This window comes from Telmatherina bonti (genome assembly GCF_933228915.1).
Source record: "Telmatherina bonti genome assembly, chromosome: 15".
Classification (NCBI taxonomy): domain Eukaryota; kingdom Metazoa; phylum Chordata; class Actinopteri; order Atheriniformes; family Telmatherinidae; genus Telmatherina; species Telmatherina bonti.
Window position 1 is genome coordinate 18,164,061 of NC_136613.1, and position 26,965 is coordinate 18,191,025.

The window sequence follows — 26,965 nt, forward strand, 5'->3', positions numbered from 1 at the left end:
AAGAAAATTAAAGTACACTCCTTGATTTGTTTGGATGTAGGAATATGTTTAGCAAAGGTTCTGTGGAGGTGATCTTCAAAGTCATTAAGGCTTGTGGTGAATCATTTGTGTGCTACACTTGATCACATACTACTTAGGATTTGTGTGTGTGTGTGTGTGTGTGTGTGTGTGTGTGTGTGTGTGTGTATTTTTAATAATCATGACCAAGTAATAAGTCGAGTGTTCATTTGAGGTTTTGGGCACTTAACGAAAAACAAACAAACAAACAAAAAACTGGAGTGTTCTTTGTTGTGAAAAGTTTTTTTTTTTTTTTAAAAAATACAAACACATGTAATTCTTTAAAACATTTTTTTCATATATGATATGAGATCATCATTCGGTTTACTGTGAACCCAGTCTGTAGAAAAAAAACACAATTGCTGGAAAGGTTAAAAAAATTTCAACAGGTTTAATGTAATAACATTATAATTTCAATGCAAATTTTGCAACATCTATGCACTGATTCTTTTTAGAATTTGAAAACAACCTTCAAAAATATTACTAAGATTTTTGATGTATTTCACCTAAGAATTCACATTACATGTCATGGATAATATATAGATTTTTACTTTACTTCAGCAATGCACTGTCACATACACAACAAGAGTTAAGCACAATACTGTCAAACCAAGCTAACAAGGTTAGCTCTTCCACCTGTTCCTGAGATCTTATCTGTTATCTGTGTCGTACGAGAGTAGTTTGAAAATTGAGATAAAGAAGGTAGCGAGATGTATTGATCTAGCAGCATGGTGTTAAAGTAAACTTTTACGTATTAATCATACATAGTCTTCTCTTTTCAACCATGAAGATTTGTTGTTTAAGAACACTTGAGAAAGTCCACAAAGAAGGCACAGCCGTGTCAACAGGAAACAGTGAATCCTTGAAATGTATCATTTAGGGTAGAGTTGTTGATCTGAGGTGGAGGTTTTTAAAAGATTGCATCTCCATCCTCTTGACAGGGCCCTGAGGTCAGCACAACATTGTCCAGCCCTATCTCACCTCCAACACCTTTCCCACGCTGAGCTTCAAAGATAATCTGAAAGACAGTGAGTGACATCATTGCATGGTTAATTTGCAGTCTCTGGTAGCGTGAGTGTAAATGGTTGTGTTCAACTTAAATCTATTGAAAATGTACTTAATTGTTTTGACAATCACTTATCAATAACATGTAGTATAAAATGATTAAATGACTCACAGACTGTGGCGCCTCCTCTTTCCAGGCCACAGTGAGGAGCTCTGTCTGCCAGCTCTGGTCTTTGCTCTGGCTCTGCTCCCACACAGGGTAAGAATTGTTATCAAGCAGCACCCTGAGTGCGCCTACATTATGACCCACCACACGGTAGTCAAAGGTGAGGCAAAAGCTGCCCTGCTGGGCCCGGTCACTGAGTAGAAGTTTTAGCTTAGCCACATCATCCTGCTCCCCCAGAAGTCCACTTAAGGCCATGTAGTACCCAGCACCTTAGAGTTTGACACCTATGAGTTACCGTATCTCAATGGGGAAGAAAAAAAGTAGGAAACTGCTACATATCACTTAATTTTGTTACCATTTTCGTGGTATGCCACAATCCAGTCCATGTCATCAGCCTTGTCTTGTACCCATTCGCATGCTCCCTGGTCAAAGTTGCAGTCCAGGAAGTATTCTACAATGCGAACGTGATCATTTTAGTCATGTAAACTCTCATTATATAATATTATATAATATATTTTTTTTACCTTCTTGAGGTGGTGTAATTTGGATTTCTTTGACTTCTGTGCCTGGACCAAACACTGACTCAAAGTCTTCTGATACTGTGTTTAGAATTGGATGGAAAAACAAAATCATAAAGATCAATGAGGAATTTTTAAACACAAATCTTTAGATGATAGATGTCCTGTTGCAATTGCAGTCTAATAAAAAAGCCTCCGATTGAGATTGTATAATTCCTGTTCTACAGTAGTTTAAACTGAAACAGGAATTTCTGAAGGCAGAAGTAAACTGTAACCAACCAGGTTTACTCCAACGTTGTTCCTTCATGCAAACATAAACTTAATTTAAAGGAATATGAAAACTGATGGTCAGTGCTTTGGAATGCATTTGTCATGCAATAAATATAAAAGCACAAATACAAATAAAGTCAGCTGTACTTCAAACAGACAGTAATGTTTTAATGCTGCATTAATCCTAAACCATTAGTAAAAAAAAAATCATCTGCTGGTATAAGACTGAAGTAACCAATTGTTTTTTCCAGGTATTTTCTATTTGACAGCATTCATACTGGCAAAGTGTACATCCCATCTTAATGTATGATTTTGCTATGATTGCCAGCAAAAATCATCAACATACCATATAGAAAACCTCTCAGGATAATAGAATTTCCATCAATATACAAAAGTTGAAGAAGGGATTTTAACCAACTTTGTAGACGCGCCCTCCTCTTGCTTCTTTAGCTGATGTCTTGAAATGAAACTACAGTTTAGGATGTAAGACATCACACACCCCGGGCATTTTAAAACTTCTGCAGCAAATCGCCCCCATGAAAAGCAGCCTTTGACACTGAGACGAGTGACAGCTGTGGTTATTGAACCTGCTCAGTTGTAGTCGGCTGGTGTCAGAGGGGTCTAGATTGCTGATGACAGACTTTCCTACAGGGGAGTCAAGTCTGTTAACACAACAGCTGTTTTGAGGAAAACATAATAAAAGACTTGGAGACTTTGTAACCTCCCTCCCTTCCTCACCCCACTCTCAGGGGATGGGAAGCAGGCACAGAATGAGCTTTATCTTTGGGTTCTCACATGCCAGAGGAGGAAAATTCCTCCCTGGAGGTGATGGATGTCTTTGGGCCTGTCTCCTCTTGCTATCTAAGTTGGAACACAGACCTTTGTGTTTTTCCAAGGATCAAGGTTAGAAGTGAAAGGGGCCCTCAATAATGAAGTTTTTACTTTTCTTTAAAAGAAAGTGTTTGATAATGAAGTTTCTTATTTAAACCCCCCCCCCCCCCCCCAAAAAAAAAAAAAAACACTGCATGACCAATCATATTCAACTGGCCACTTTTTTTTTTTTTTTTTTTTACTTAATAGAGTTCACTGGTGGTTCCAACCAAAGACCCAAAAAGGTCCTTCAAAAAGCTCATAGGGTCCCCAAGGCCTCCATTTTCAGCCACTGTGGTTAATTTCCACACAAACCAATGTGTGTCGGCTCAAGTTTAAAAAGAATCACCTGAACATTTGAGCTGGCTTTTTGGGACCCTGAAAACACAAACATTTTAAAGCAGATCCCAAAGTGAATAAACTGCTATACAATATTTTAACACATGTCCTGAGTGACCCCCACCTAAAAAACAAAACAAAAAAAAAAAAAAAAACCTACTCATAAGACTACAACTTGTGCATCCAATCAGTTTTCATCCATATGGGGTTCAGTGAGGTCAGTGAGCTGATGGAGCTACAGTAGTGGAGCACGTCATCCCAACCTGGTAACCTTAATATTTCCTGCAACATTTAATTACTAAAGTGTCTGGGAAACACCACAAAGCAAGCGATTTGTGCCTTTTTTCCCTCTATTTTTCAGGCTATATGTTGTTAATTTCACTTTGGCTTTATTAAGTGACAGGACTTAGCCAGAATACATATTTAAGAAGTTTGTGAAATTTTTAACTTTATCACTAGATTTAAACAGGTTTTTCATTAAGGCCTTTGGTTAAGGGTTTAATCCTGAACTGATGCTTATTTCAGCTGCCTGATGTTGTGTAGACATTAAAGCAAACTGAGTTATGGTTGCTGCATTAACTGTGGACCACCCAGAGAGGATTTATTGCAAAACAACCAAATAAAAAGAAACATACTGAAAACGTCCCCTCTTGGATTAAGTTGGTTGTCTTCCTCTACTTCCTCCTCCTCTTCCTCAGGAAATTCTTGTCTTTCCTCCGTTGGACTGCCAACGTAGACCTCTCCATCGTAGTCAAAAGGTTGCTGGCGGATCTTCGGGGGAGGAGTTGCTACTGGTTCGGGGATGGCGTTTCTGAAGTCCTCATTGCTTAGCTTACCTCCAAAAATCCCAGGTCTCACTTGGGAGTCTGGGATGGCTACAAGCAGGAAAAGGGATCACATCATACGTACGAATCTGCAGTTCTACTCAGTATTTTACCAGGGCTCTGGTGTGCTTGTTGTTTGTATATGTTTCACAGCTGTTCTCATGACTTCATTGCAACTGTTTAGCAGGATAAAATGCATTTCCAAAACTATAACAGATGGACATGCCGAGGAGACATATAGGAATAATAACTTGCATGCAGATGAGTCATGCTGTACAACTAAAGTTAGTAATTTAAATGCACAGGCGTTTTATCATAGACGCAATGTCATGCTCAGGATTCTGGTATCAAGCTGTGGATACATTTACAGCCAGGAGCATTTGAGAATAAGGAGGTGTTCAAATAAGACAGGGATGGAGGATTGATATTAAACTGCAGGGATTGAACAGCTGAAGCTGGGCTCTGTACTATCTCACCATTGAGGGAATCGTCAGCACTGCCTTTGTCTCCATCCCACGACCTCTGATAAAATGGCTTGACTATAAAAAATGAAGGCATCTTCATTTACACTGAAAGCCATGTCCTGCAGTTTTAATGTCATTTAAAACCAGGTTTCTCCTGGTGTTAACTGGACCTTGTTCAAAAAGTACTGGCTCTGTCTCTCCTTCGCCCTGTCCCGGAGAGGGCTCAATTCAATGCAGCCTCATATTTACACAGGTGTGTTTTCAATCTGTGTCTCTCTAATGCTAAGGTCTGTAAGAGAGAGTGGAGTCCAAGCACAGGAAACTCCCCTTGGCAGGACTTCTGTTTGCTGATTGCTAAAGAGTTCAAATGAAATATGCAGCTGTAAAACTTGAACTAAATGACTATTTTCAACTGGAAAGGACCCGACACATGCGTTTTTGAAATGTTTGAGTTCGGCTTAAAACACTCTTAAAATGAATTGTTTCATACTAATGTGCAGTTTTGTGGATCTCACCGGTGCATTCAAAGCCGTTGCCTCTGAAGCCAGACTTGCACCTGCACTTGTAGGATCCGTGAGTGTTCAGACAGACTGCATGATGGCTGCATTTGTGGGTGCCGGTTGCACACTCATCCAGATCTGGAATTAGAAGAGGCGTGTATGAACCTTCAGGATTTGAAGTGATTGCACATATTTCTGCTTTTCATCCTTGAAGGGCTCACCGATACAGTCGTATTTTCCATCAACATATTTCAGATCATAACCGTCTTGGCACTTGCAGTAGTAGCTGCCAAAGGTGTTGACACATTGTCGGTTGTACGGACAGAGGTTCTTCCCAGTTATGCATTCATCGATATCTGGAAGGAAAAAAAAAACAATTGCAAAACTAAGTGGAGGAAGGATTCTTTTAGTAAAGTCCAGTGAAAGTATAACTGTAAATCCAATAATTTTCCTCCCATTTGGACCTTAAACATCACAATTACTGAGTTTACCTCAAGTGAATGCAGTAAATCTTTAAAGACACTTTAAACAGATCAATTCCAGTTTTTAGTAATTACTCCATTTTTGCTTTAAATTACGATTTGGGGAATTCCTAATTCCCACTTCGCCCCAGCAGCTAACATTTCCTGTTATCTATCATTCTGACCAGTGGTGTGGCACCTGGGATTTCCATAGAGTCATTAGCTGCTCTTTAATGTCTTACTGAGGAAGTTCACCATCCTGGTGAATATAAACATGACCCATGACTGTCTGCCCACTGCTCAGCGCTTCAAATGTTTACCCAGCCAGGTGGGAAGCAGTGATGAGTAATAAATTATTTGCATCTACTACTGACATGATTAATTTAGCTCGATATAAAACAAGGTTTCTAAGTAAGTGATAATATCACTATTGTTGCATCTTTTGAGCATAATTCAATGACCTTATTGTTGGTTTATTCCTGTCAAGATAATTACAGAATAAAAAACAAGTACTTGTTATTTTAAGTCAGCCCTGTAATTACTTTTCTTAGATTTATGACTGCCAATGTCTCCGTTTGCGGTAATCTGAAAGTATGAGTCTACCATATTTGATGCTGGCTAAAAGCTTTACAATGAATGCAAATTGAAATTTCATGTGGCGTATGGGCAGTGTTTTCTTCAGCATTCATCTTTTTGAACAAAATAGCTTGTGCATGTGGCTCAATGTTAAAGTAAAGCTGCTTGAGTTGTAAATCTACTTTTTAATACTTTGGATCAATGGCAGTATTGCAATTTAATACCCTAGATGTTAGATATTACTTCCCCAGCATCATCGTGTCAGTCTGGCTTTGTCACGGCTCAAACAGTTTTGTTGGAAGAAATAAAACCTAATTGCTTCCACAATTTACAAGCAAAGCATGCAAAAGCCACGTAACATAACCCTTCAAGAATTTTTCCAGTACATAAATACTGCCAGTCTTACTGATAATGAAAGCCAAAAATATTCTGTTTTCTGTTGCTTACTTGCAAAAAAACTCAGATGTTTCTATCCTGATGACCTGGGCTTGTCTTTATCATGCATTGCTTTTAACATCACAAAATTGGCTTATTTGCTGTGTTCATAGGTTGTTACTGTGTGTGGCTGCTCACCTACGCATGTTCTTTCATCTTGCCCCAGTTGCAGGCCTGCAGATGGGCAAAGGCAGCGGATCTCGCCCTCTACTTCCTCACAACCATACTGACAGTGAGCAAGAGAGCATGTCCTGGAATCTGCATGCAACAATACAAGTCATTTGCTGCTGCAGCGTTATCAGAGTTGCTACTGAGGGTGTGTATGGATTGGTGCATGAAAGGACTCACTGGCACAGGATGCATCAGCCAATAAGGTGTATCCATTAAGGCAATAACATTTGTAGCTACCAAAGGTGTTCATGCAGCGATGCTCACAGGGACGGGGTTTCAGGCCACACTCGTTCAGATCTACAGATAATAATCTGCATTATTTTTCTGCTTTACTTGTTTCAAATGATGAGTGGTTGTTCAAAACATTAACATTTAAATTATAATGCAGTTGAAATACAGGAGATGAAGCGATCTCATTTACTAGAAATGAGAACATTCTGTACTCAGTTTGACCCTTGTTTTACAGACTTTCACTGACCTCAAATACCCACCTTGATTACATGTCTTTCCGGCGTATCCCGGGAAACACTTGCATTTGTTGGGGCCAACACACTCCCCGTGCTTGCAGCCGTGCTCACACTGAGCTGGTAAAACATTTAACATGAAGTAAAATACCACCAGTAATATCTGCGGTGGAAAGTGATGGTTTGTAGTCAAACCACACACTTCTATCATGCAGTGGAGATTCTTTTTAAACATGTAGGCCATCATTTCCTTCAAATATTCTGGTTTGGGAAAATTTCACGTAAATACCAAGACGTGACAGAATGATGAGGAAAAAAAAGGTTGAATGTGTTTTTATGACAAACTGGGATTTTGGACAGTTCTTACCTTCACACTGTCCTTTGTAGTTTTTCTTCCAGCCATAGCAACACTCCAGTCTTCTGCCATAGCCACACACACCTGGTTGGTTTCCCATAAGAGCTTGTCGGTAGTGTCTTAAAAGAAGGGGAGAGTTGATGGTAAGGTTAAAATCATGCCTTTCTTATTAGGCTTATATTGTAAACAAAAATCTTATCTCAAGAGCAGCAATGATACGCCGATGACAGTTGTAGTGTATTTACTAATTGATGCTTTCTGACCAACACATTCCTGTACTTCAGTAGGTTTCTCAACATCCATTTTTAATTAAGCCCTTAAAAACAAACAGACGATATAAAGTGTCTCCTCACAGGCTTGTTTAGTGATAGAAGTTGGACTCCCTGTGGTGCAGCAGCCAGCTGACAGGATGTAGGCCACAGATGGAGATCACTAATCAGACACTTCCCGTGCTGCACATTGGTACCCCGTGCTCAACTCCATTTTCAGCTTTACTTTGATCTTTATGTGAGTTCTTGTGTCAGATAGAAATCTAGTATAAAGATATTCTGAGTTGTGGTTAATGAATCAGCTCTGCACTCAAAATAACCTGCAGTAAATGATGATTTGTTTTCGTCCTGTAAATGAGGATTTTAATGTGCCATTGATTTAATAACCGAGCAAATACAAAGACACAAGAATTGCACATTGGAATATTACCAGGGTTTTCAGCATCATTGTCTGCACAGAGCCAAACTTTAATATCCCAGATGTTTAGGTTTGGTGGGGGTTAGAATCCTAAAAGCAGCTTTGGCTCCAGTGGGCCTGGAGGAATTGGAGACTTGATAGAAATCAACCAGAATAGCTCACAGGAGAGAAGCTCCTGTAAGTGTGACAGGTGCTCTTTGGTTATTAACAGTTGCTGTGCCACATTTAGCCATCACACACTCATAGTCCTGTGTCTGCAGCAGACGTGTGTGCATGCCATCAGAAAAACAGCCATACCCTTAAAAATTTGAAGTGTGTTTGGCAGTGTGAAGTATAGGGGTTCATGTTACTCTTTAAGCGCCTCTTGAAATACTTGTAGGTGGAGGATCTAGCAGTTACAAGTGTTAGTGATTCCTAAAGTCTTCCTGCAAAGACACGGCGACTTTGTAGTACGTAGAAATCTACCATCACACTTAAACTTTTGATTGAGTTACAACCCAAATGAAGTTTACACTTGCCGAAGGTCTCAAGGTTATGACGCAGCATCATACGCTCTGCTGCTCAATTTAACTGACTTACCTATAAGCTTCTGTGCTACCAAACGAGATGTGGAGCAGGAAAAAAAGTGCTCCGATCAAAGTAAACGGCTGCATGTTTGACACCTTGAGCAGCCGTGCTTTGTTTCCCACGAGACGAGCTTTGGTCTGGGAGCTTTCCCTCGTTCCTCTTAGGGATTTTCTCTCATTAAATTGCTTAGACTGGAACAGGTCTCAGATGAGCTTTCACACAAGGCACGCTGGATTTCATGTATTTCCAGAACACAAAGTCAAAGTCTCCTCCAGGGTTGAAGAAATCCCCCGTGCTCTTTTCAGTGCTGAAGTTACAATCCGTGTCCCATAATTTGCTTCCCCTTCTTCTCCTCTGAAATTCCAGAAGTGGGTTGACACTCTGTGAAATGACACTGCTCCGAGACAGATAGGTGGTGACTTTTGGAGGCAGGAGTGGGTTTGTAAAGCGGGGGTTGGGTGGGGATTGTGTTCAGGAAGCCCCTTTTTTCACTAAATTCCTACATAGGTTCAAATCAGAGTTTTCTGGAGATAACAGAAAAAACAAAGTTTCACAAATGTTAAAAGCCAGCTCGTGTTAATGATCCCTCTTTCTTACATAAATGTTCCATGTGTTTATAATTTGCAGTTTGAAGGCTCATTTCAGCTGTTTTTTTTCCTCTCTCTATTCTTTTTAATAATGAGCCATATTGGCTAATTGTAACGCTCCAACGTGCATAGGCCTGTCATTAACAACTGCAGCAGTCTTTGATGTCTTGCTCGCAGGTAGCACATAAAGCGTCGCTCTCTGTTGCACGTTTATTCAAGGTTCAGGTATAAAGAGCATTTAATGAGTTTGCACGCTTTCAAAGTCAGCTTTGACATCTGGTCTTGCTTTCCTGCTCGCTTATAAATGTGCAGGTCAAGTTTCTGTGGAAGCAGCAAGATTTTGTTTACATTTGTTTTGTTTTTTTTAAAATGCTTCTTTTATGTTTTGTTTTGAGTGATGATTTTTTTTTTTCCTGTGGACTGTGGTATCTGTTCAGCTCTACTCTAGGAAAAGAACCTTCTCATAATGATCTGAAAATTGCTATGGAAATAGCAGCTGGATGAGAAGGATGTCTTGGTTAGGCTTTGTAGCTGAACAATGTGAGTGTGTGATTATTCTGCCAGACGTTCGGCTCACGCTCATGTCTGGAAGGAGAAATGCTTTAACAAGCTAAACAGTGGTTATGTCTAATTTAGTTTAATGTAGTCAGGGGTCAAAACTATTCTTAACATTGATGCTTCTATTGTTGCTTGTAATTATAAAAAGGACATTTTATGTCTGCATGGTTTGGAAACTAACTTAAATATGCAGCAACAAGCAGAAATATGTCTTATCTGATATCAGGTGACTGACAGCTGATAAACATAGGAAGTGACCCGTCTAGTCGAGTGCTCCAGTTTACAGTCATGTAGTTCTATTCTATTCTATTCTATTCTATTCTATTCTATTCTTTTATCCAAAGTGGCTTACATCTGAGAGTGAGAACAACACAAGCAAAAAAATCAAACAATGCAGGACATTATAGATAGTCAGCCTGCTGTAAGTCCAGTTGGATGCATGTAGTACTGTAGTGGAATTATTATATTTTTTCTTTTGTGTTTTTGTTGTTTGTGTGTTGTGTTGCTTGTCATAGTTGGAATAAAGTGTATTGTTGTTCTCTTTGTTCATTTTTATTTGCAGCCTTTAAATAATAGATGGTTGACAGTATATTATGAGTAGTGATAACTGTTTAACTTCAGAGAGTACTTTTTTTTTTTTTTCGTTTTATCAAAAATCCTTTCATTTGATCCATTTGATCTTTGTCACCTTTACCAGTTATTTGAAAGGCTGCTGTGCCACAAGATAGCTCATAAACACATGCACACACACTGTCTGCCATTTCTAGTTTGCAATCTGACTCTGCATGTCTGCCATCTCAGGCATGTTGTTCATGCATACTATATGTTACAACTGTTTCCTGAGTGTAGCACTGAAAGCTATCTGGTAAATCTGCTGAGGAAACACTGCAACAACAGCGCCCTCAGCTGTCCTGTAGATTGGTAACCTATGCTTAGAAAATGAAAATCTCTGAAGTATCTAAGTCAGGGGTTCTTAAGGGCCACAATCTGGCAGGTTTTCCATGTATCCCTGTTCCAAAACACTGGACCCAAACTAATCACTCCTTGTGGGTGGCTCACTTCATTGGCTATTGGACCCCTGATCTTAATGGCAATACTGATCAGAGCTCTTTCAGTCCTCTAAATGCACTTGTTAACTTCTTCGTTACTTCCTGTGTTATCTCAGTTTGTAGAGGATGCAACTATTAAAAAAATGAAGTAAGATAATAAACATTTTCTTTATTTACCAGCACTCTAAGATGGAACTTCTGTAAAGTTTAGGATTAAAAAAAGCCTGAGAATACTGACTTTTTATTGGTTATGTTATTGTTCCTTCTTATTATAGAAAACTGTTAAAAACATCTTCCTCAAGTCCACTTTTTTTCTCTTCTAGAGGATGGGTCAGACAAGAGAGCTTACAATACAAAGAGGCAAGACAAAGAAGACAAAACAGTGTGTTGTGATACTCTGCCTAAAATCAAGGTATAATAGAGTTGGAGAATCCCCCACATTATTTAAACTTCCAGGAGGCCTGATCTATTGGGCTGTTATGTTTATATCTGTCACCAGAGGTCCCTGTCTGCTTGTACTTTGAGTTGTCTTCGACATATCCTGAATGAATGTACAGCTTGTCATGTTTGGAGAAAAATAAGCTTCTTTCATTTGTCAACTATGGACTTTAACTTAGCTCTGTTAGATTAAGACTTAAAGACTAAAATAATTAACATTTGTCACGTTTATTTTACCATCTTTTACATGCCATATTGATAAAGCTGAGACCGTTGCAGGACCTCTTCCTACAACTCATTTAAGCAAGTACTCTCCTCTCGGTTTATAATATGTTATATCATAAGACAGCAGTTAGTTGATATCAAATGCAATACTCATTGATGTTCACTCAAACCTTTTCTGCAAGATGCATTTTTTATTTTTAGTTGCATCTACAAGGGCGTGCATACCCATATACTCAGACATTCACTGTGGGCACAATAGGCAAGACCTTTACTATAAAAGGAGAGACATGTCTGTTGAAGAGTTATTTTGAAAGTGATGTGTGCACACACCACATCCTGCCCTGTGGGGGGTTGCCATGAGCAATGAATGTACTGCAGATTGTACAAAATGCTCTGGAATTGGCCCTCTGCTAATCAAAGGTAGTTTATTACAATGCAAGAAGAAATATTCTCACGACTGTCTAAATTTGACCATAGTCTGTGTAGTGAAACATTTGACAAGTTTGTGTTCCACTTTAACTTCTGTGCTTCCTTTTTGATCTGCTTCCTTAGTTCCTGTAAAACTGTTGCATAATAATACGGTCTTTCTAAAAGTATATTACATTTGGAAGTTCTGCAGGGGTTCAAGGAAAGAAGCTGCCATCTTCCTCTCCAATAAGTGAATAAAACAATATTTACTGCATGCAGGTTAGAAATGTAACATCAATTAATTGAGGAATTGGTCACAGTCAAACGTCACATTGCAGGGGAGGACAGGAAAATATTTACAAACTAAATAAAATAAGATTTTCTGTGTAGTTTTATAGTTAGTTGTAATTTTATGGTTCTGCCCACTTAAGGGCTTGACAAAGACCTCTGACAGAAGATATTAGGTGCAGGTCAGGTTGCTGTGAAGAAAGGTTTGACATGTTGCAGACCTCAAGAGATTCAAACCAGCTTAAAGACACATTCACACAGACACGTTTGCCCGTCAACATGATGAGTGTGACGAGTTAAATACAGTGGCTGGCTTCAGTTGGAAACCCATTTCTCCTGTTATTAACGATGCAAGAGTAGTTTGTGACAAGGCTGTGGGGAAACACCATGTCTCTTAAGAGGGGTTGCAGCTCATAATAAATGAATTATGGTCAGAGTCAAATGCAAAGATTATCACAGGCCTGATGGAGAAGCTTTGTAAGTGTTGTACCTCCGTCTGTCTCCACCTCTATAGATTTAATATTTCTCCATTTCTTTAATGTTCAGATGAGTTAACAGAAAACTTCCTCTGTGCACTTCCTGATACACATTCCTAAATGGGTATAATGCAGCTTTATTAAAATCTCAAGTTTTTTTTTAATCTTACTCTTTCCTATAGCTCTGAACTGTGTTTACATTCTTACTGTTTTCTGCTGCATTTGCATGTTACTTTAGTTGATACACCAAATGTAAAAACATTAGATTTGGAATAAAACCTGACCAGCCTTTCAATGCAATTTCATGCAATTTCATGCATCTGTTGTATGAAAATTTACACCTTCCAAAATCAACTTTGTAGTGTTGGAGACAGTTTTCTCTTTCTTTTTAGAACAGGTTCAGTTTACCATTTAGACGTGAAAGTCAGAGTTTAAAGCTGCCCTTTGTTCTCATTTTACCTGGGAGGCTTATCCTGAGTGTAATTACATAACTATGTCCCCGAAGAAGAGACCCCCCCCCCTCACCACAGAGCAGGGATCATGCAAAGAGCATGCCGAACAGGATAGGACATGCCGCAGTATTACTTCTATCTTCACTGTGTCTGAGTAGAAGGGTTCTCGGCTCTGTAGTGGGGATTAAAGGATACTGCTTAAAAATATCTGTGCTTTTATTACAGACAAGTTACAAGCAAGAGTCTATGAAAATGACGAGCAACCAGATTTCATTTCCTGTTTCTAGCTAAAATGAGCTGTGTAGCTGTTGCTGCAGGGATATACAGAAGATAGAAGTGAAGCTTGTATGTTACTGCTGCATCTCCTGTGCACTGATGCTCAGAATAAAGTGGAAACATCCCACAACAAAGGGAAGAGAGAAATGTCACAAATAGCAGAAGTCAGAAGTCACAGTTGAGAAACTTAAACCACGCTTTATTCTGATGGTTTACATCAACTGACTTTGAGCAGTCCACACAAATAAACTTACACACATCTTCCAGCTTTATTTGTATTAATAAAGTCTTGAAAACTATCTGAAAATTTTAGCTTTATAGCCACATAGTTTCACAACAATCTTTTTTAAATAGCTGCAAACATGGTTGTAGAACACATTGGTTCTGATGAGAGCTTATTGTACAAATGTAAACATAACTGCAAGGTTTTTTTATGGATCGACAGATAAATCCTAGCATTTGCACAATATAATGTACATCCCACTGAGACACACTGTGTGTGGTCATGTCTATAAGAACAAATAGCCAAGAACATTCCTCAGACAGTTTTCATCAAGCTACCTGAATCCACCTGCAGGCTTTATGCCTTTCTGTCAACTTTCAGTGTATGCTGGACAAGCAGGCTGACATTGTGCATGCGCGAACAATTCAACACACATGTCGACATATATTTCATGCAAAGTCCTTTCTGACTTTGTCCACCTCATGACCTCTGACATTCTAAAACTTGACTTCTGCATCAAATTTCACATCACAAGATGGCTTATTTGATGCTTAGGTGAGGTTTTATCAATGCGGAATGACCACTATTTACCATCTGTGACACTGACTGACATGTGAGGCAACATAAAACATTCAAGCCTTGAGAAGTTACTGAGCCCTTTTCATTACTGTCCTTTTTCCAAACAGAAAGTACTGAAGTAGTATTTATACAATTAGGAGCTATATCTGCAAAGTCTTCAGTTTTATTCTAACGTTTTATGTTTAGCCTAAAAAATAATAAATTTATAACTGGAGTTAATTTAAGCGTGGAGTTTTGTGTGGTACTGAAGCTCGCTAACCACATCCTGTTGCTCACCTTTTAAACGTCTGAGCTCACACAGATGCACAAAGAAGTTTCTGGAACATTCAGCGACACTACAAATGGGCCAACGTGAGATGTGAAGCAGACTGAACAGTCAGGCGATGTAAGACTGGACTATTTTCATCAACGATAATTACTGCAGGCTCAAAAACAAACATTTTACATTTTATAAAATATAAAAATTCAAAATTTACACATTATTTTTTACTCTCAGAGAAGCTTTTCATAACTTGCAGACAATAAATCCAGCAAAATATGATTCTTAGTGTGGAAAAGAGAAAATCTGACGTTTGGAGCTCTGAGCAGCGTTATGAAAATGATGCAAATGCAGCAGAAGGTCTAAACTGTGTGGCAGCATCAGCCGAGCTATGGCTCTCAAGTTCAGCTTTAACACCAGTGCTTTCTTTACAAAGGAAGATGTCCGAATTCAAATACTGTGTTCTAGTCACTGCTGTAAACTTAATTATAATCTGGACTATGAACAGAGAGTCTCATAATAAAAAGGAAGATCATTTGCATGTTGTTGTGCATATGACCCACGGCACTTCTCAGACTAAATATGCAACTGTGACAAAGCATCAAACACATGAACTTGTTTGGTAAACTGTGTGTCAGTGTAAGAATATCCTTGAAGAAACATGTGCACTACACCCTCATTCTCCTCCTACTTCTGCCCTTTGACAGAAACACACATCCCATTAATTACTGCCACATGAACTCAGTCTCCTTCTTTAAATGCACACAAACCAACATCTCACTTCACACTCACTCCTCTCACTTCCTGTCCCAGATGCCACACATGATCACAACCTCAGTATGATCACTGTTATCTTGCAAACTCAAATCCTCACCTTGTCCTCTATGTTCTGCATGTGTGATGTGGTGCTTTGGCTTCAGTACAGAAGTCATGAAGTCACATGGGGACATTAAAGCTGAAGGGGTGTTTGAGCTTCTAGACTCCCAGCTGGTGAGCTACTGAGCACACCAGTGTGACTGTCTTTCAGGTGTATGCTTGCATGCACATGTCACGTTGAATCAAGCGTCATCTCACCACAGAGGCACATCTGCCTCGCCTAGATTCCTTTTATCTTGCAATATTAGAGGCTAAAAACTGCTTTAAATCAGAAAGAGAATGTGTGAAGAGTTTAGATGTATTGATTTGCATGTATTCACAAGCATCTTCCTGAATGTTTTAAGTTATATTAGGGCCACAATGGAGATGTCTATTTGAGAATAAATGCTCTCAGTCTCATGATAGACTGGATTAACTCCTAAAGGCTAGTTTCAGTATCAACTTCTTGTTCCTCCTCTTCACTGCAGTTTGTCTATTTCTCATGTGCTGTCATGCTTTTTCTAGACTGCTGTTTGGATACTCAAAGTGAGGAAACTTTAACACTTTATAGAAATCAGTTAGTAGTTTTTATTGTTCAGTTAATCTCTGAAATTCCAGTTTTGTCAGATGCTGATGAGATCAGGGCTCAGGACATTTGTTGTTTGTAGGAAGTTTGTTCTACATCTGGCTGTGTGTTTCATGTTTCTGTAAAGCTGCAGATTAGCTCTGGGACTATGGAAAAGTGAAATCATGTCCACACTTGTTCCACTTAAACTGCAAACGTCTAATCTACTCAAAGAATGTGAAGAAAAATTCAAAACAGGATATTTGTTAAAATCTGTCAAATGTTTGGTGGCATAGTAGTGGGCATTAAGTGGCTCTGTTTATTTTACATTTTCATGTAAAATAGCAGTTAGTGTGTCATTTACAAGTAACTGATTGATTATTATCAAAGTTAGGCTCTCTTGCAGGACTCTTCTCAGGCTGTAGTTCAGTTTATTTCAAACCTGCACACTTTACAAACCAAAAAAAAGACAAACTACATACATTAATATGCATGGTTTGAAAAGTTTACCAAGAGTTTGATGAAAATAATGGAAAACAGATTTTGTTTAAAATCACTGATCTGGAGACTCACGAATAACGTAAGGCTTTATTTGGTGTACATGGAGCACAACAAAAATAGACATGAGTGAAATAACTTAAACAAGACAGATACATGGACGCATATGTTGTCATATTTATATAATATAAATATTCTATAAAAATATATCTGTCTTATTTGCTTGTGATGTTTCGGCAAACTTAGTAATTACAAGACATGTATATCTGTCAAATTTGATAATAAATTTAGTAATTCTACAGTTAATGGCAGTGTGTTGGATGGCTCACTAATGTCTGAATAAGTGGATAACTTACAAATATTCCATCCACACCCATTCATACAGCAGAAAACCGGGGACGCTATGGGTTATTCCAAAGTGTGTAACACAAACACAGTGCACTCACCAGGAGGCGTGATGATGAGAGCAACAAGCTTTAGCTTGCAGCAGTTGGAACTGAATAGCTGGAAATACCAACTTCAGTACAAAGCCATCTGGTAGGAAGCTGGGGATAGAGAAGAATTGTGTCTTTCAGTGTGTCTGTGACCCAAAGCATACAATCATTTCAACCAAAGAATGGTTTCAACAAAAGAATATTCCATAATAACAAAACCAGAGGCCAGACCTGAATGTGAAAATCTGTGTGGTGTCTGGAAGAAGGCTGTGCATACAAGAGTAACAAACTAACAGATCTGATTACCTTTGTGTTTTCACCACTGGTTTCCATATTGTTGATGTATCATGTAAATTGAAAAAGTAAAGATAATATATCTGGGTTTAAATGCCATATCATTGGATATTTTTCCATGTTAATGTCCTGTAAATAGTTTGCTAGAATTCACGTTATATCATGTTGCTGTATTTAGGTGGCCCCGAGTTATCTTCATAATGAGCCACACTTTGACCTGTTAGGAATTGTTATTCCTTTGAATTTGATGGCAAAATACTTTCTCTTTCAAACAAGATTTAGTCATTTAACCTTCTAACTTGGTATTAAAGTTGTTCTTAATAAGAAACAGGTCAAGCAGGTTTTTGTTCTCTCTGCTTATAAGGTTTCAAATATTTTTTTTTTTACAAACAACTTTGCTGTTTTTCCACAGGTTCCTTTCCGTATCATCATATACAGATATTTTCATGTGTCATCTATTTAATCAGTTTGTTCAATACACTGGTGTATATATAACCCTCGTTAAAAATGTGAAATATAGCACAAAGTGTGTTTATGGAGCGTTCTTTGTGCCACTGGCTTGACCAGATCACACCCCCAGCTTTTGTGACTACCTTTCATGCAATGGCAGTGCTGCTTTTTCCCACCACAGCTATAAAAAAAAGAAAACAAAGATCAATTGTGTGCACTCTGACTTACGAGCACAAAGAAACAGAATAATGAACCCTTTTGTCCCAGCTTCTGCTTTTTATAGTTAATGGTGAAAGAGGAGCAACACTTTATTTTGGTAGAAATCATTTACACAAAACAGATTTTATAGTCTTAAATATAAATTCCTGAATGCATCTGGGGTTCTTTTAGACAGCATACAGCAATATTAAATAATGTTCTTTTTAATAACACAGTAATGTCTTTGTGGTTTATTAAATATAATATACAAAATTATATATACACAAATACAAAAATGTCCACATCTATTTAGTATCAATCTTTTTTTTCTTCTCTTCATACACATGATACAAGATGGCCATGAATAGCAGACATGCAGAAACACCTACATGCTACACAGCTAATTACAAAGTAGGCCTTTGTTACATCATTTAAATTGGTGTATGTTAAGGCATTGCTTTTGTTTTGTTTCTATTAAATAAAGCATCAGTCTTATTTCTGTGCATACTGTGTCATTCTGCTCATTTTCAGCATCAGAGTCCAATGACAATGCAGATGCTGATGTACAGTATGAGCTCTTTTAGGCAGCAGCGGTGCCAGTGTGGTCTCATACTCTTAGCACATTACGTACAGTGTGCAGCCATATGCAGCCTCAGAGGCATCTGTGGTTCCTTGTAGTGGGCTGCAGTCACCCCAGGAGCAGATGGCCTCTTGGTGTCTAATGCCAAGTTTATCACAATCAGTGCTTGGTGTTGTCTTGGGGCCATTTGCATTCCTTTTCACTGATACATCAGGTCTCGACTGGGCTGACATCATGGATAAAGACTGTTCACATAATCGCAAGCCAGGCTAATGAACATCTTGACATTCCTTTGTGGAAACCTTAATTCTGAAGTTACCAAGATCATCTCAGGAGTCTTCAGTTTGATCAGATAGGCACATCTTCCCAAAAGCACATGGTAGGACACAAGCTGTTTAAATTGCACTCATTTTTACTTTCACCCACAAGAAACCTCATTCTGGGAAAGATTCAAGTTCAGTTTCATGAACTTGAACTGCCAACCTCTTACCAGTTCATTCCCAGACATTTACAATGCATTTCCTACCCCCCTGGAGTTTGTAAAGTAACTTCTCTTCATTTTGTGCACCAAATCCTGGATTGGATGAGCATATTTAAACAGACAAAACCTCAATGCTGGGAAATAAACTGCCATTGGCCGTGAGGTTTAGACAGTGTGCAGCTTGGAAAAGCATTACACAAGTCTGTTCAGTGTACAAAGTCACCCATGGTTGTAGCACAGCAAACTCCTACACACAATCACATTTTCAACTTTTTATTTTGCATATGCAGATGAACTTGTGCATTCCAAATTTACAGAACATCTTTTATGAGCAGTCACAAGTGGCCACAGCGCAGGGCTGCAAGAGTAGTAGAAATGCAAGTCCACCAGGTGTTTAATGGCACACTGTGCTACAAGGAGAGGTGATGCAAACCTTAGTGACCAGGAACCCATGCCCACAAAGACACTTTACAAAGAGCAGTCATTTCAAGTTGGAGATGAGAAATCTAAAGTTATTGTCATATAGGACTGCGATTAAAATGCATGTTGGAAAAGGCAGAACGGAAGTCAAGCTTGAATGTACACAGCATGGGAGGATTGGTCTTCATTATGACTCCGCCTTCTCCTGTTCGATGGCTAAAGACAAAAAAAACAAAAAAACCGCAAGAGTTATTTAAATATCAGTGTAAGAGTTGCTTTAAGACGGAACAGTGAAGTAGCTACATACTCTCTTTGGTCGGCAGTGTGTTTTTCTCGTGCGTCTCCGTCTTCTTCAGCTTGGTTTTATCGAAGGTGGTGACCTCAGTGATGTCAGGTTTATCAGCCATGCTTGCAGAAGCTCTAGACAAATCACAAAAGCCAAAGTGTCAGCATCTTAAAAGCTCATCCATCCGTTCAAAGACATGTTTCAACACTAAGTCCTACCGACTTGCTATGTGCTTTATAAGCTCCTGCAAATAAACGTCAAACACCTTAAGTGACTGCAGTCCACAACCCATAAAAAGCGCAACAAGTCCAGCATAGCAAATATAACCCCCCCCAATGAGTTTGACAACCTGATGTGAGTAAAATGTTACGAGTCAGGAAAAATAACAACTCACAATCACAAACGGGTTAAAGTAGAGAAACGGTAGATGAAACATAAATGCATACTAACCAGATTTTTATACAGAGGAAACTCACACCGGGTCAAAGTCCCTTCAGTGTAGGAGCAGAGTGGCGTCTGGTGGCTTTTCCATCCGATAAATACCCTGCAGTATGCTAATCACATGTGACGTCACCTATAGTTTACGGTTGCACTGAATTTATTTGATTATTTAGATAAGTCTGAGCATGATTAAAAGCAGCCGCTTAGCATATTTAAAAACAAACAAACAAACACGTGTTTAGCAAAGTCTTCGTACATATATTCATGTTTTTGCCCCAAACAGCTGTAATTAGTCAACGTCAGCAGCTGCGTCTCATAAAGCGGAGAGTCGTTCATTTTAAGCCGACGTTTGAGGAAGTTGTGCATGTCGCAGCACTGCACTGCTTCTGAGTGTTTCTTCACACCATAGTTCCAACATAATGTGATGCACTTTCGAGATTTCCGATAGGTTTAGTTGTGTTTCGTTTAAACTGAAACAAATCAGTTTGTGTGTCTGCAGAGACCCCGTGCGGGTGTGTGAAGTAACTGCAAAGCACAGCAAATATGGGGAAGTGAGGGTGAACAGAGTAGGTTGAGCGTCTGTGTGTGTGTGTGTGTGTGTGTGTGTGTGTGTGTGTGTGTGTGTGTGCGTGTGTGTGTGAAGTCTGTGATGTGCACACTTTACATATTTTCTCTTTTTTTTAAAACAAAACTTTATTGACAATAGGACATTACAAGTGGTTTTAACAGCTTTCTTATTTTTAGAATGTTTTATTGTTGTGATGTATTGTTTGAGTTCTTTTGTAAAGATTAAAAAAGAGGGTTTTTTGTGTGAGTGTTTTAGAATTTAAATTTATGGATATGGTATGTTGCCAGCAATAAAATTAGATTGATTATAAAATATTGATCTGATTTGGCAGGGTTAAAGGGAAAAAAGCCAAACAATACATCTTCATATACAAGAGTATTTTTTGGGGAAATAAATGTACACAAATTTTGCCAGATTACAGAAGATAAATCCCAGGACCAGAATAGATGATGCATGAGATCACAAAATGAGCAGGTGAATGACAGTGCATGCATTGCATTATGTTGGTTGGACGGATACCTGGTGATCAGTTTAAATTCACAAAAACACCACAAAATTGAAACTGATTTCTTTATAAGAGGTTTTATTTACACACATTGTAATACGTTCTGTAAATTTTTGTGCCACAGAGATCCTGAAATCATTTTTTTTTTCAAGTCACAAACAAATATGTACAATGCAATACAATTATTTCAACCATTGCCAGAAATTTACATTATTAACTATTCTAAAATTGTCATCCTGCCTCACTTGCTAGTAAAATAATATGAATAAGTCTTGTTGTACATTATTTGATTATCCACTCTTATGACATTCCTGAGGTTTTGCCAAAACCAGGGCTCTGCAGCTGCTGTTCTTGGCCACTCCACAACACTCTCCCCACACAGCCGCCTCCTCAGTCGCAGGAAGTGTGAATGCTGCAGGACAGGCTCCAGCATCAGCAGCACAATCACATCCATATTTTCATCCAGCAGTCTTTGATGGGCCAGATACATTGCCAGCTTGAAAGCACCAGTCTTAACATAGCCCTCTGTCAAGACAAACATAGTCTTGCGACTGTATTGGATGCTCTGCGTGAGATTGTCCACCAGTGGAACTCCTGGGGTCCAGTCCCTCTCCTCTAGACACAAAGGAAGATGCGTCTCCCCTTCTTCTTCCAGTTTTACCCGAAGGTTTTTCATCACCCACTCAGAGACATGTGGATCTTTGGTGTCATATGTGACAAAGACATCATAAACATGCGTTGAGTGTAAGGATCTGTATCCCTTCAGCTTAGCTTTTACATAGTGCAGCATATAGGAAGCATCCCAATAGAATAAGTGAGAAGCTGTTGCCACAAACATAAAACAAAAAAGGAAGAATGTTGTTAGAATGTACAACTGGAATGCTTGACTGTCATTTACGCACTCATTAATATCAAAGTATATCAGTGCTTTGTCTCTTTGATTTACTGGTGTGTCACATTTAACTGCAGTCGTTAACCTAGGGATCTTTATATTACTGTTGTCAATCCATATAATGAAGTTGAATGAATCACAAGTACACTGGAATGGGTTCTTCTGCAAATACAAAGTTTTGAGTTGATTCTCAGGCACTGGCAGAAAGGTAGATTGATTAATGGTTGTTAGCTTGTTGTAGCTCAGGTTAAGAGTGTGAAGGCTTTTTGGCCCGGTAAAGAATCCAATATCCAAGTGAAAAATATAGTTATGACTTAGATCAAGGAACGTCAAAGTGCTGGTGATGTTTGAGTTCATTCCTGCCACGTGAGACAAAGAGTTAGAGCTCAGGTCTAAAATTTGAAGTTGGTAGAAAAGCTTAAGCGACTTCCATGAAAAATCGGTCAGTAAGTTATGACTGATGCATAGTTTGATGAGGCTATGAGGCAAATATTCATAAACACTGAATGGAATCTTACCAATACGGTTTTGAGATATGTCTAAATTTGTCAGATTAGTGAGGTTATAGAAAAGTTTCTCATAAGAGCCATCTCTTTCTTTCCAGAGAGTTCCAAGAAAGTTATATGAGAAGTAAAGATCTGTTAGTGAATTGCTTTGCATCTGTTTTGTCGTTAACCTAGAAATCGAGTTATAACTCATATTCAGCACTCTTAGAACAGGCAGGTTTTTCATAAAATTCAAATTGTGTGTTATCCCAAATGCTTTAAAGTAGTGCGCATTATGACTGAGGTCTAGCACTTGCAATTTCTGCAGTTCATTAAAGGCGTTGTCATATGCTAGATCAATCTTATTATACGACAGGTCCAGGTATGTCAAGTTAGGCAGCGTGGAGAAGTCTGTGCCATTTAGTGCTGCTGAAAAGCCATTCCCTGAAAGGTTGAGACATGCAATATCTCCATAGCCCTCAAACTGCTTTGGAGAAATGAAGAACAAGTTATTTGCACTGAGAATAAGAGCTCGACCAGAGTCAAAGCACTCCGGCTTTATAAAGCCACGTATGCCATAAGTAAAATCCTTTGAATGGCTTTTTGCTGTTAGTGAAAATGAAAAGACCGACCTCTGATGGTCTCCACCATTTGGACTTTGGATGTATTTCCCTGGAGTTGGACACAGCCTATTTTCTGCGAGGTATATTGTTTTCAAATTATGGAATTTGCTGAATATTGTGGAATCAGACTGAATGAGAAAATTTGTCCCCAAATTTAATGTTGTCAGATTTTTAAGCTCATACAAAGATTTTAGCGTGTGTGGGCCTAATTCCTGGAATACCAAACCCTCCATATGAAAAGTTCTTAATGATATAAGATTTGAAAACTCTTTTGAAAGAGTTATTGTTGTTGGGTAAAGACCTATAGCATAGTTGAAAGACAAATTAATTACTTCTAGTCTGGGAAGGTATCTTAGAAATGTGGCCTCCTTTGTAATTGCTTCTAGTAAGTAATTGAATGACAGTGACAGTCTTTTAAGCTTTTTTAGCTTCTCAAACCAAGATGGATTCAGGTACTGCAGTGAGTTTCCTCCCAGGTTCAGTTGCTCAAGTTGTGTTAAATTTTTAAATGCATCAGCATCAATTTCAAGTGAAACATTGGGACAGGGTACACAAGGAGTTGGAGCATTGTGACATCTTGGACAGTTCCCCTGTATGTTAAGTGCTTTTAAGTTTTGCAACCCTTGGAAGTAACCTTTATACATATGTTGTATTTTGTTAGAACCGAGATTCAGATAGATTAATGATCGGGGTAATCCTTGGGGAACTTGACTTAAATTGTTAAATGATAAGTCCAGAGTCTGCAGTTTGGTCAAGCCAGTGAAAGTGTTGTTCATTATTTGGACAGTTTTCCCACATGGATTCCACATGTAGCAGTTTTTGGATAGTGACAGTTCTGTCAAGTTCTTTAAGCCAACAAAGCTGTTGCCATCCAGGTACATCATCTTGTTATAATCAAGATTGAGGATTTTCACACTGACAGGCAAATTACCTGGAATTCCACTCAGACAATTACCAGAAAGTTTCAGCTCATACAGTTTTGATAAGTTTTTGAAAGCGTTGTCTTCAATGATCAGTCCCCTTTTCTTGTTTGCCCAGCTGAGGTTGAGCCAAGTCAGATTCAGCAAGTGTGAAAATGCATTGACTGCAATGGTCTTAATAAAATTTTCTGACAAGTCAAGGCCAGTTGCATTACTGGTTATTCCATAAGGTAGTCCTTGCAGTTGACGACCTCTACAGTTAAACAAAACCTCAGAGGTATTTTGGGCCGTGACATCACAGGGGAACTTCTGTGACATCCAAAAAGGTTTGCATGCAGCAGGTTGGATGTCATGATGGCAGCACAGACAGAGAAGCAGCAGGTGAAACCAACACTTGAAAGTCTGTAAAAAAAAAAAAAAAAAAGGAAAAAAAAAAAGAGGAAGGAAAGTCAACCAAATAAAATAATTTGAACATGTAATTGTTTTGAGCATTTAGTTTGAAGTTAAACAAGTATTTTGAAGAACCAGTCACTCAGAGCTCAGTTGTGCTTGGTGAAAATCAGGGGTGCCCAAGTCCGGTCCTCGAGATCCACCATCCTGCTGTTTTTAGGTGCAACCCTTAGGTGAAACACCAAGCATATATATATATATATATATATATATATATATATATATATATATATATATATATATATATATATATATATATATATATATATATATATATATATGTATATATATATATATACATATATATATATATATATATATATATATATATATATATATATTTAAACTCAGAAGTCAAGAACAGCAACGGGGCTGGGGCGTACAGAGAGCAGCACCAGACAGTTTCACTTCTCTTAGAAATATAAGCTCTGATGTAAGACTGAACACTATAGTGTTCCCTGGACTCTGTTTCAATGACCAGTTTTCCCTATACAGTTTATTTAATTTTTTAAAAATTCATTTTAATTATTTTCCATTTCAGTGATTGACTTCACTTCTTGTAATTTAGGGATCCCATGGGGTTCTTTGCCCAGGCCTGGTTTCCGAAATAAATATTACATTAAATTGTATGAGGAAGCTTGTTATGAAACCAGAACCTGGTCCTCAAAATTTGTGCAACTATCATTAATATTCTTTATCCCACCTGAGGTTTTAACACTGCATTGGGAAAATAACAATAATAATATACTGTAATATACAATATGGTACTGTCATGTCTTAACCATTAGTGGCTTACATGCATTTTTTATAAAGTAAAGACAACCTCAGCAATGTTTCAGAAATGTCCTTCCAAAATATGATGATTTACCTCTCAGTCTCTGAGGAAATGATAAAAGTTAAATAAAAGGACAATTTAATTTCAAATAATTTACTTTGACTTTAGTATCATTATTTTATATTTGATATATATTTTTGACACAATCGTTTAAAATATCCAAGCCTGTCCAATATGTCACCAGCAGATGGCAGTAATCTATAACTTAAATAACATTCAGCTTAAATAACTTTCTCCTCTGTTCATGGTCTGTTTAATCATATTTGGTTTTGTTTGTGTTAACCTTTTACACTAGACTATGTTATAACACATTGAATTAAAATTCTAATTTAATTTTACATGCTAAAATAAACTACAGGAACACCACAGGTAGGAAAGTTTGAATCTGCAGACTAATAGATTCTGCACTGTCCTACAGGTTTGACATGTTTCCTTGTCTCAATACACAGACACATATTAATGCTAATTGTGCAAAACATGACAAGAAATTGTTGAATCCATTTATTTGACTCTGATGTGTTCGAGCATTTAAAAACTAACAATGACTTTTAAGGACAGAAGTTTGATAATTTCTCAGCCTTTAAATTTGTTCTCTAAACTGAAATGAACTCATTGAATAAAGACAAAATATTCAAACACAATCATGACTCAGTTTTAGTCTAGATTGTTTACAGTACAACACATTTTCAATGAGGAAAAAAGATGATTAAACAAATTGAATAATCAGATAAGTCTCTTCAGCGGAACAAGTGTATATAGAGACACTTTTCTATTGGGAAGAATAAACTTTTAGCACAAAATTACAAATGCAAAGCAACATCATATATATATATATATATATATATATATATATATATATATATATATATATATATATATATATATATATATATATGTATATATATATATATATATGTGTGTACATATATATTTTTATGTATATATATATATATATATATATATATATATATATATATATATATATATATATATATATATATATATATATATATATATATATATAATCAAAACATCTACTTAGCAGAAAACCATCTGTTTATTTAAGTATGGTATATCAAAGCACAGAAATACCTGCTTTAATAACACTCACCATCGCGTGTGGACTGGATTAACTCCCTTGGTATGTCTGAAACCTTGCAAACCCGTTGACTTTTGTCATTTGAAATCTTTTAGATGGAAAAAATGCACTTTTGCCTTCCAAGTTTACTTCACTTCCTTCTTATTTATAGCAACAAGTTTTTAAAAAAAAAAAAAAAAAAGAGAAATTAAAGTCACAGAACTGAAGTCAATAAAATCGTCTAAGTGGCGGGTTCACAGAAGACTGGCGGCAGGAGAAAAGTAGCATGTGGATTGCAGAAGTACATGTGCAATGGTTTCATTTCCTTTTTTCATATGTTGACAGTTTTACTGTCATCTTAGTTTAAATTAACATCATATCTGAAGTTGGCAAAGAAGTTAGTCTGGGCTTCCCTGCTTAGGCAGCTGCCTCCGTTACCAGACCCCAGATAAACTATAGAAAATGGATGGATGGATGACAGCTGGCAAAGAGTGCATATCTGCACCGTAGTAAGGGAAGCACAGAGAATATAAAATGCTCTTTTAAACTGTACAGTATTC

General features: G+C 37.8%; 3 protein-coding genes across 4 annotated transcripts; all 3 read right to left on the minus strand.

The window, feature by feature from the left end:
* Positions 1 to 448: 448 nt before the first annotated feature.
* egfl6 (EGF-like-domain, multiple 6) lies at positions 449 to 9,098 on the minus strand. 2 transcript variants are annotated; one of them, XM_079254804.1, is made up of 13 exons: positions 8,742 to 9,098; positions 7,488 to 7,594; positions 7,148 to 7,240; positions 6,834 to 6,953; positions 6,624 to 6,743; positions 5,235 to 5,369; positions 5,029 to 5,151; positions 4,526 to 4,588; positions 3,861 to 4,100; positions 1,753 to 1,827; positions 1,584 to 1,679; positions 1,235 to 1,497; positions 449 to 1,075 (listed from the first exon to the last, which is right to left on the minus strand). In XM_079254804.1, exons 1-13 carry the CDS (start codon positions 8,813 to 8,815, stop codon positions 968 to 970), a joined length of 1,617 nt encoding a protein of 538 aa, XP_079110930.1. In that variant the 5' UTR covers positions 8,816 to 9,098; the 3' UTR covers positions 449 to 967. The 2 variants fall into 2 exon arrangements, with proteins under 2 accessions (XP_079110930.1, XP_079110931.1); XM_079254805.1 differs by lacking the exon at positions 4,526 to 4,588.
* Positions 9,099 to 19,168: 10,070 nt separating this feature from the next.
* Positions 19,169 to 20,180, minus strand: tmsb4x (thymosin beta 4 X-linked). The gene is made up of 3 exons (XM_079254859.1): positions 20,059 to 20,180; positions 19,630 to 19,742; positions 19,169 to 19,538 (listed from the first exon to the last, which is right to left on the minus strand). The coding sequence occupies exons 2-3, from the start codon at positions 19,727 to 19,729 to the stop codon at positions 19,510 to 19,512; spliced, it is 129 nt and encodes a 42-aa protein (XP_079110985.1). The 5' UTR covers positions 19,730 to 19,742; positions 20,059 to 20,180; the 3' UTR covers positions 19,169 to 19,509.
* Positions 20,181 to 21,363: 1,183 nt separating this feature from the next.
* On the minus strand, positions 21,364 to 26,473 carry tlr8a (toll-like receptor 8a; the record flags this gene model as incomplete). Its single annotated transcript, XM_079254490.1, has 2 exons — positions 26,439 to 26,473; positions 21,364 to 24,444 (listed from the first exon to the last, which is right to left on the minus strand). The coding sequence occupies exons 1-2, from the start codon at positions 26,439 to 26,441 to the stop codon at positions 21,364 to 21,366; spliced, it is 3,084 nt and encodes a 1,027-aa protein (XP_079110616.1). The 5' UTR covers positions 26,442 to 26,473.
* Between the last annotated feature and the right edge of the window lie 492 nt (positions 26,474 to 26,965).

Bases quoted from the DNA above. Each gene is read 5' to 3' on its own strand.
- tmsb4x (XM_079254859.1), bottom strand. From the start codon at position 19,729: ATGGCTGATAAACCTGACATCACTGAGGTCACCACCTTCGATAAAACC. The intron at 19,539-19,629 runs GTATGTAGCTAC...TTTTGTCTTTAG, and splicing joins CACACTGCCGACCAAAGAGA to CCATCGAACAGGAGAAGGCG.
- egfl6 (XM_079254804.1), bottom strand. From the start codon at position 8,815: ATGCAGCCGTTTACTTTGATCGGAGCACTTTTTTTCCTGCTCCACATC. The intron at 5,152-5,234 runs GTGAGCCCTTCA...TTCTAATTCCAG, and splicing joins TGGAAAATACGACTGTATCG to ATCTGGATGAGTGTGCAACC. The intron at 1,828-3,860 runs GTATGTTTCTTT...TTCTAAACACAG, and splicing joins TCCAAGAGGGGACGTTTTCA to TATCAGAAGACTTTGAGTCA.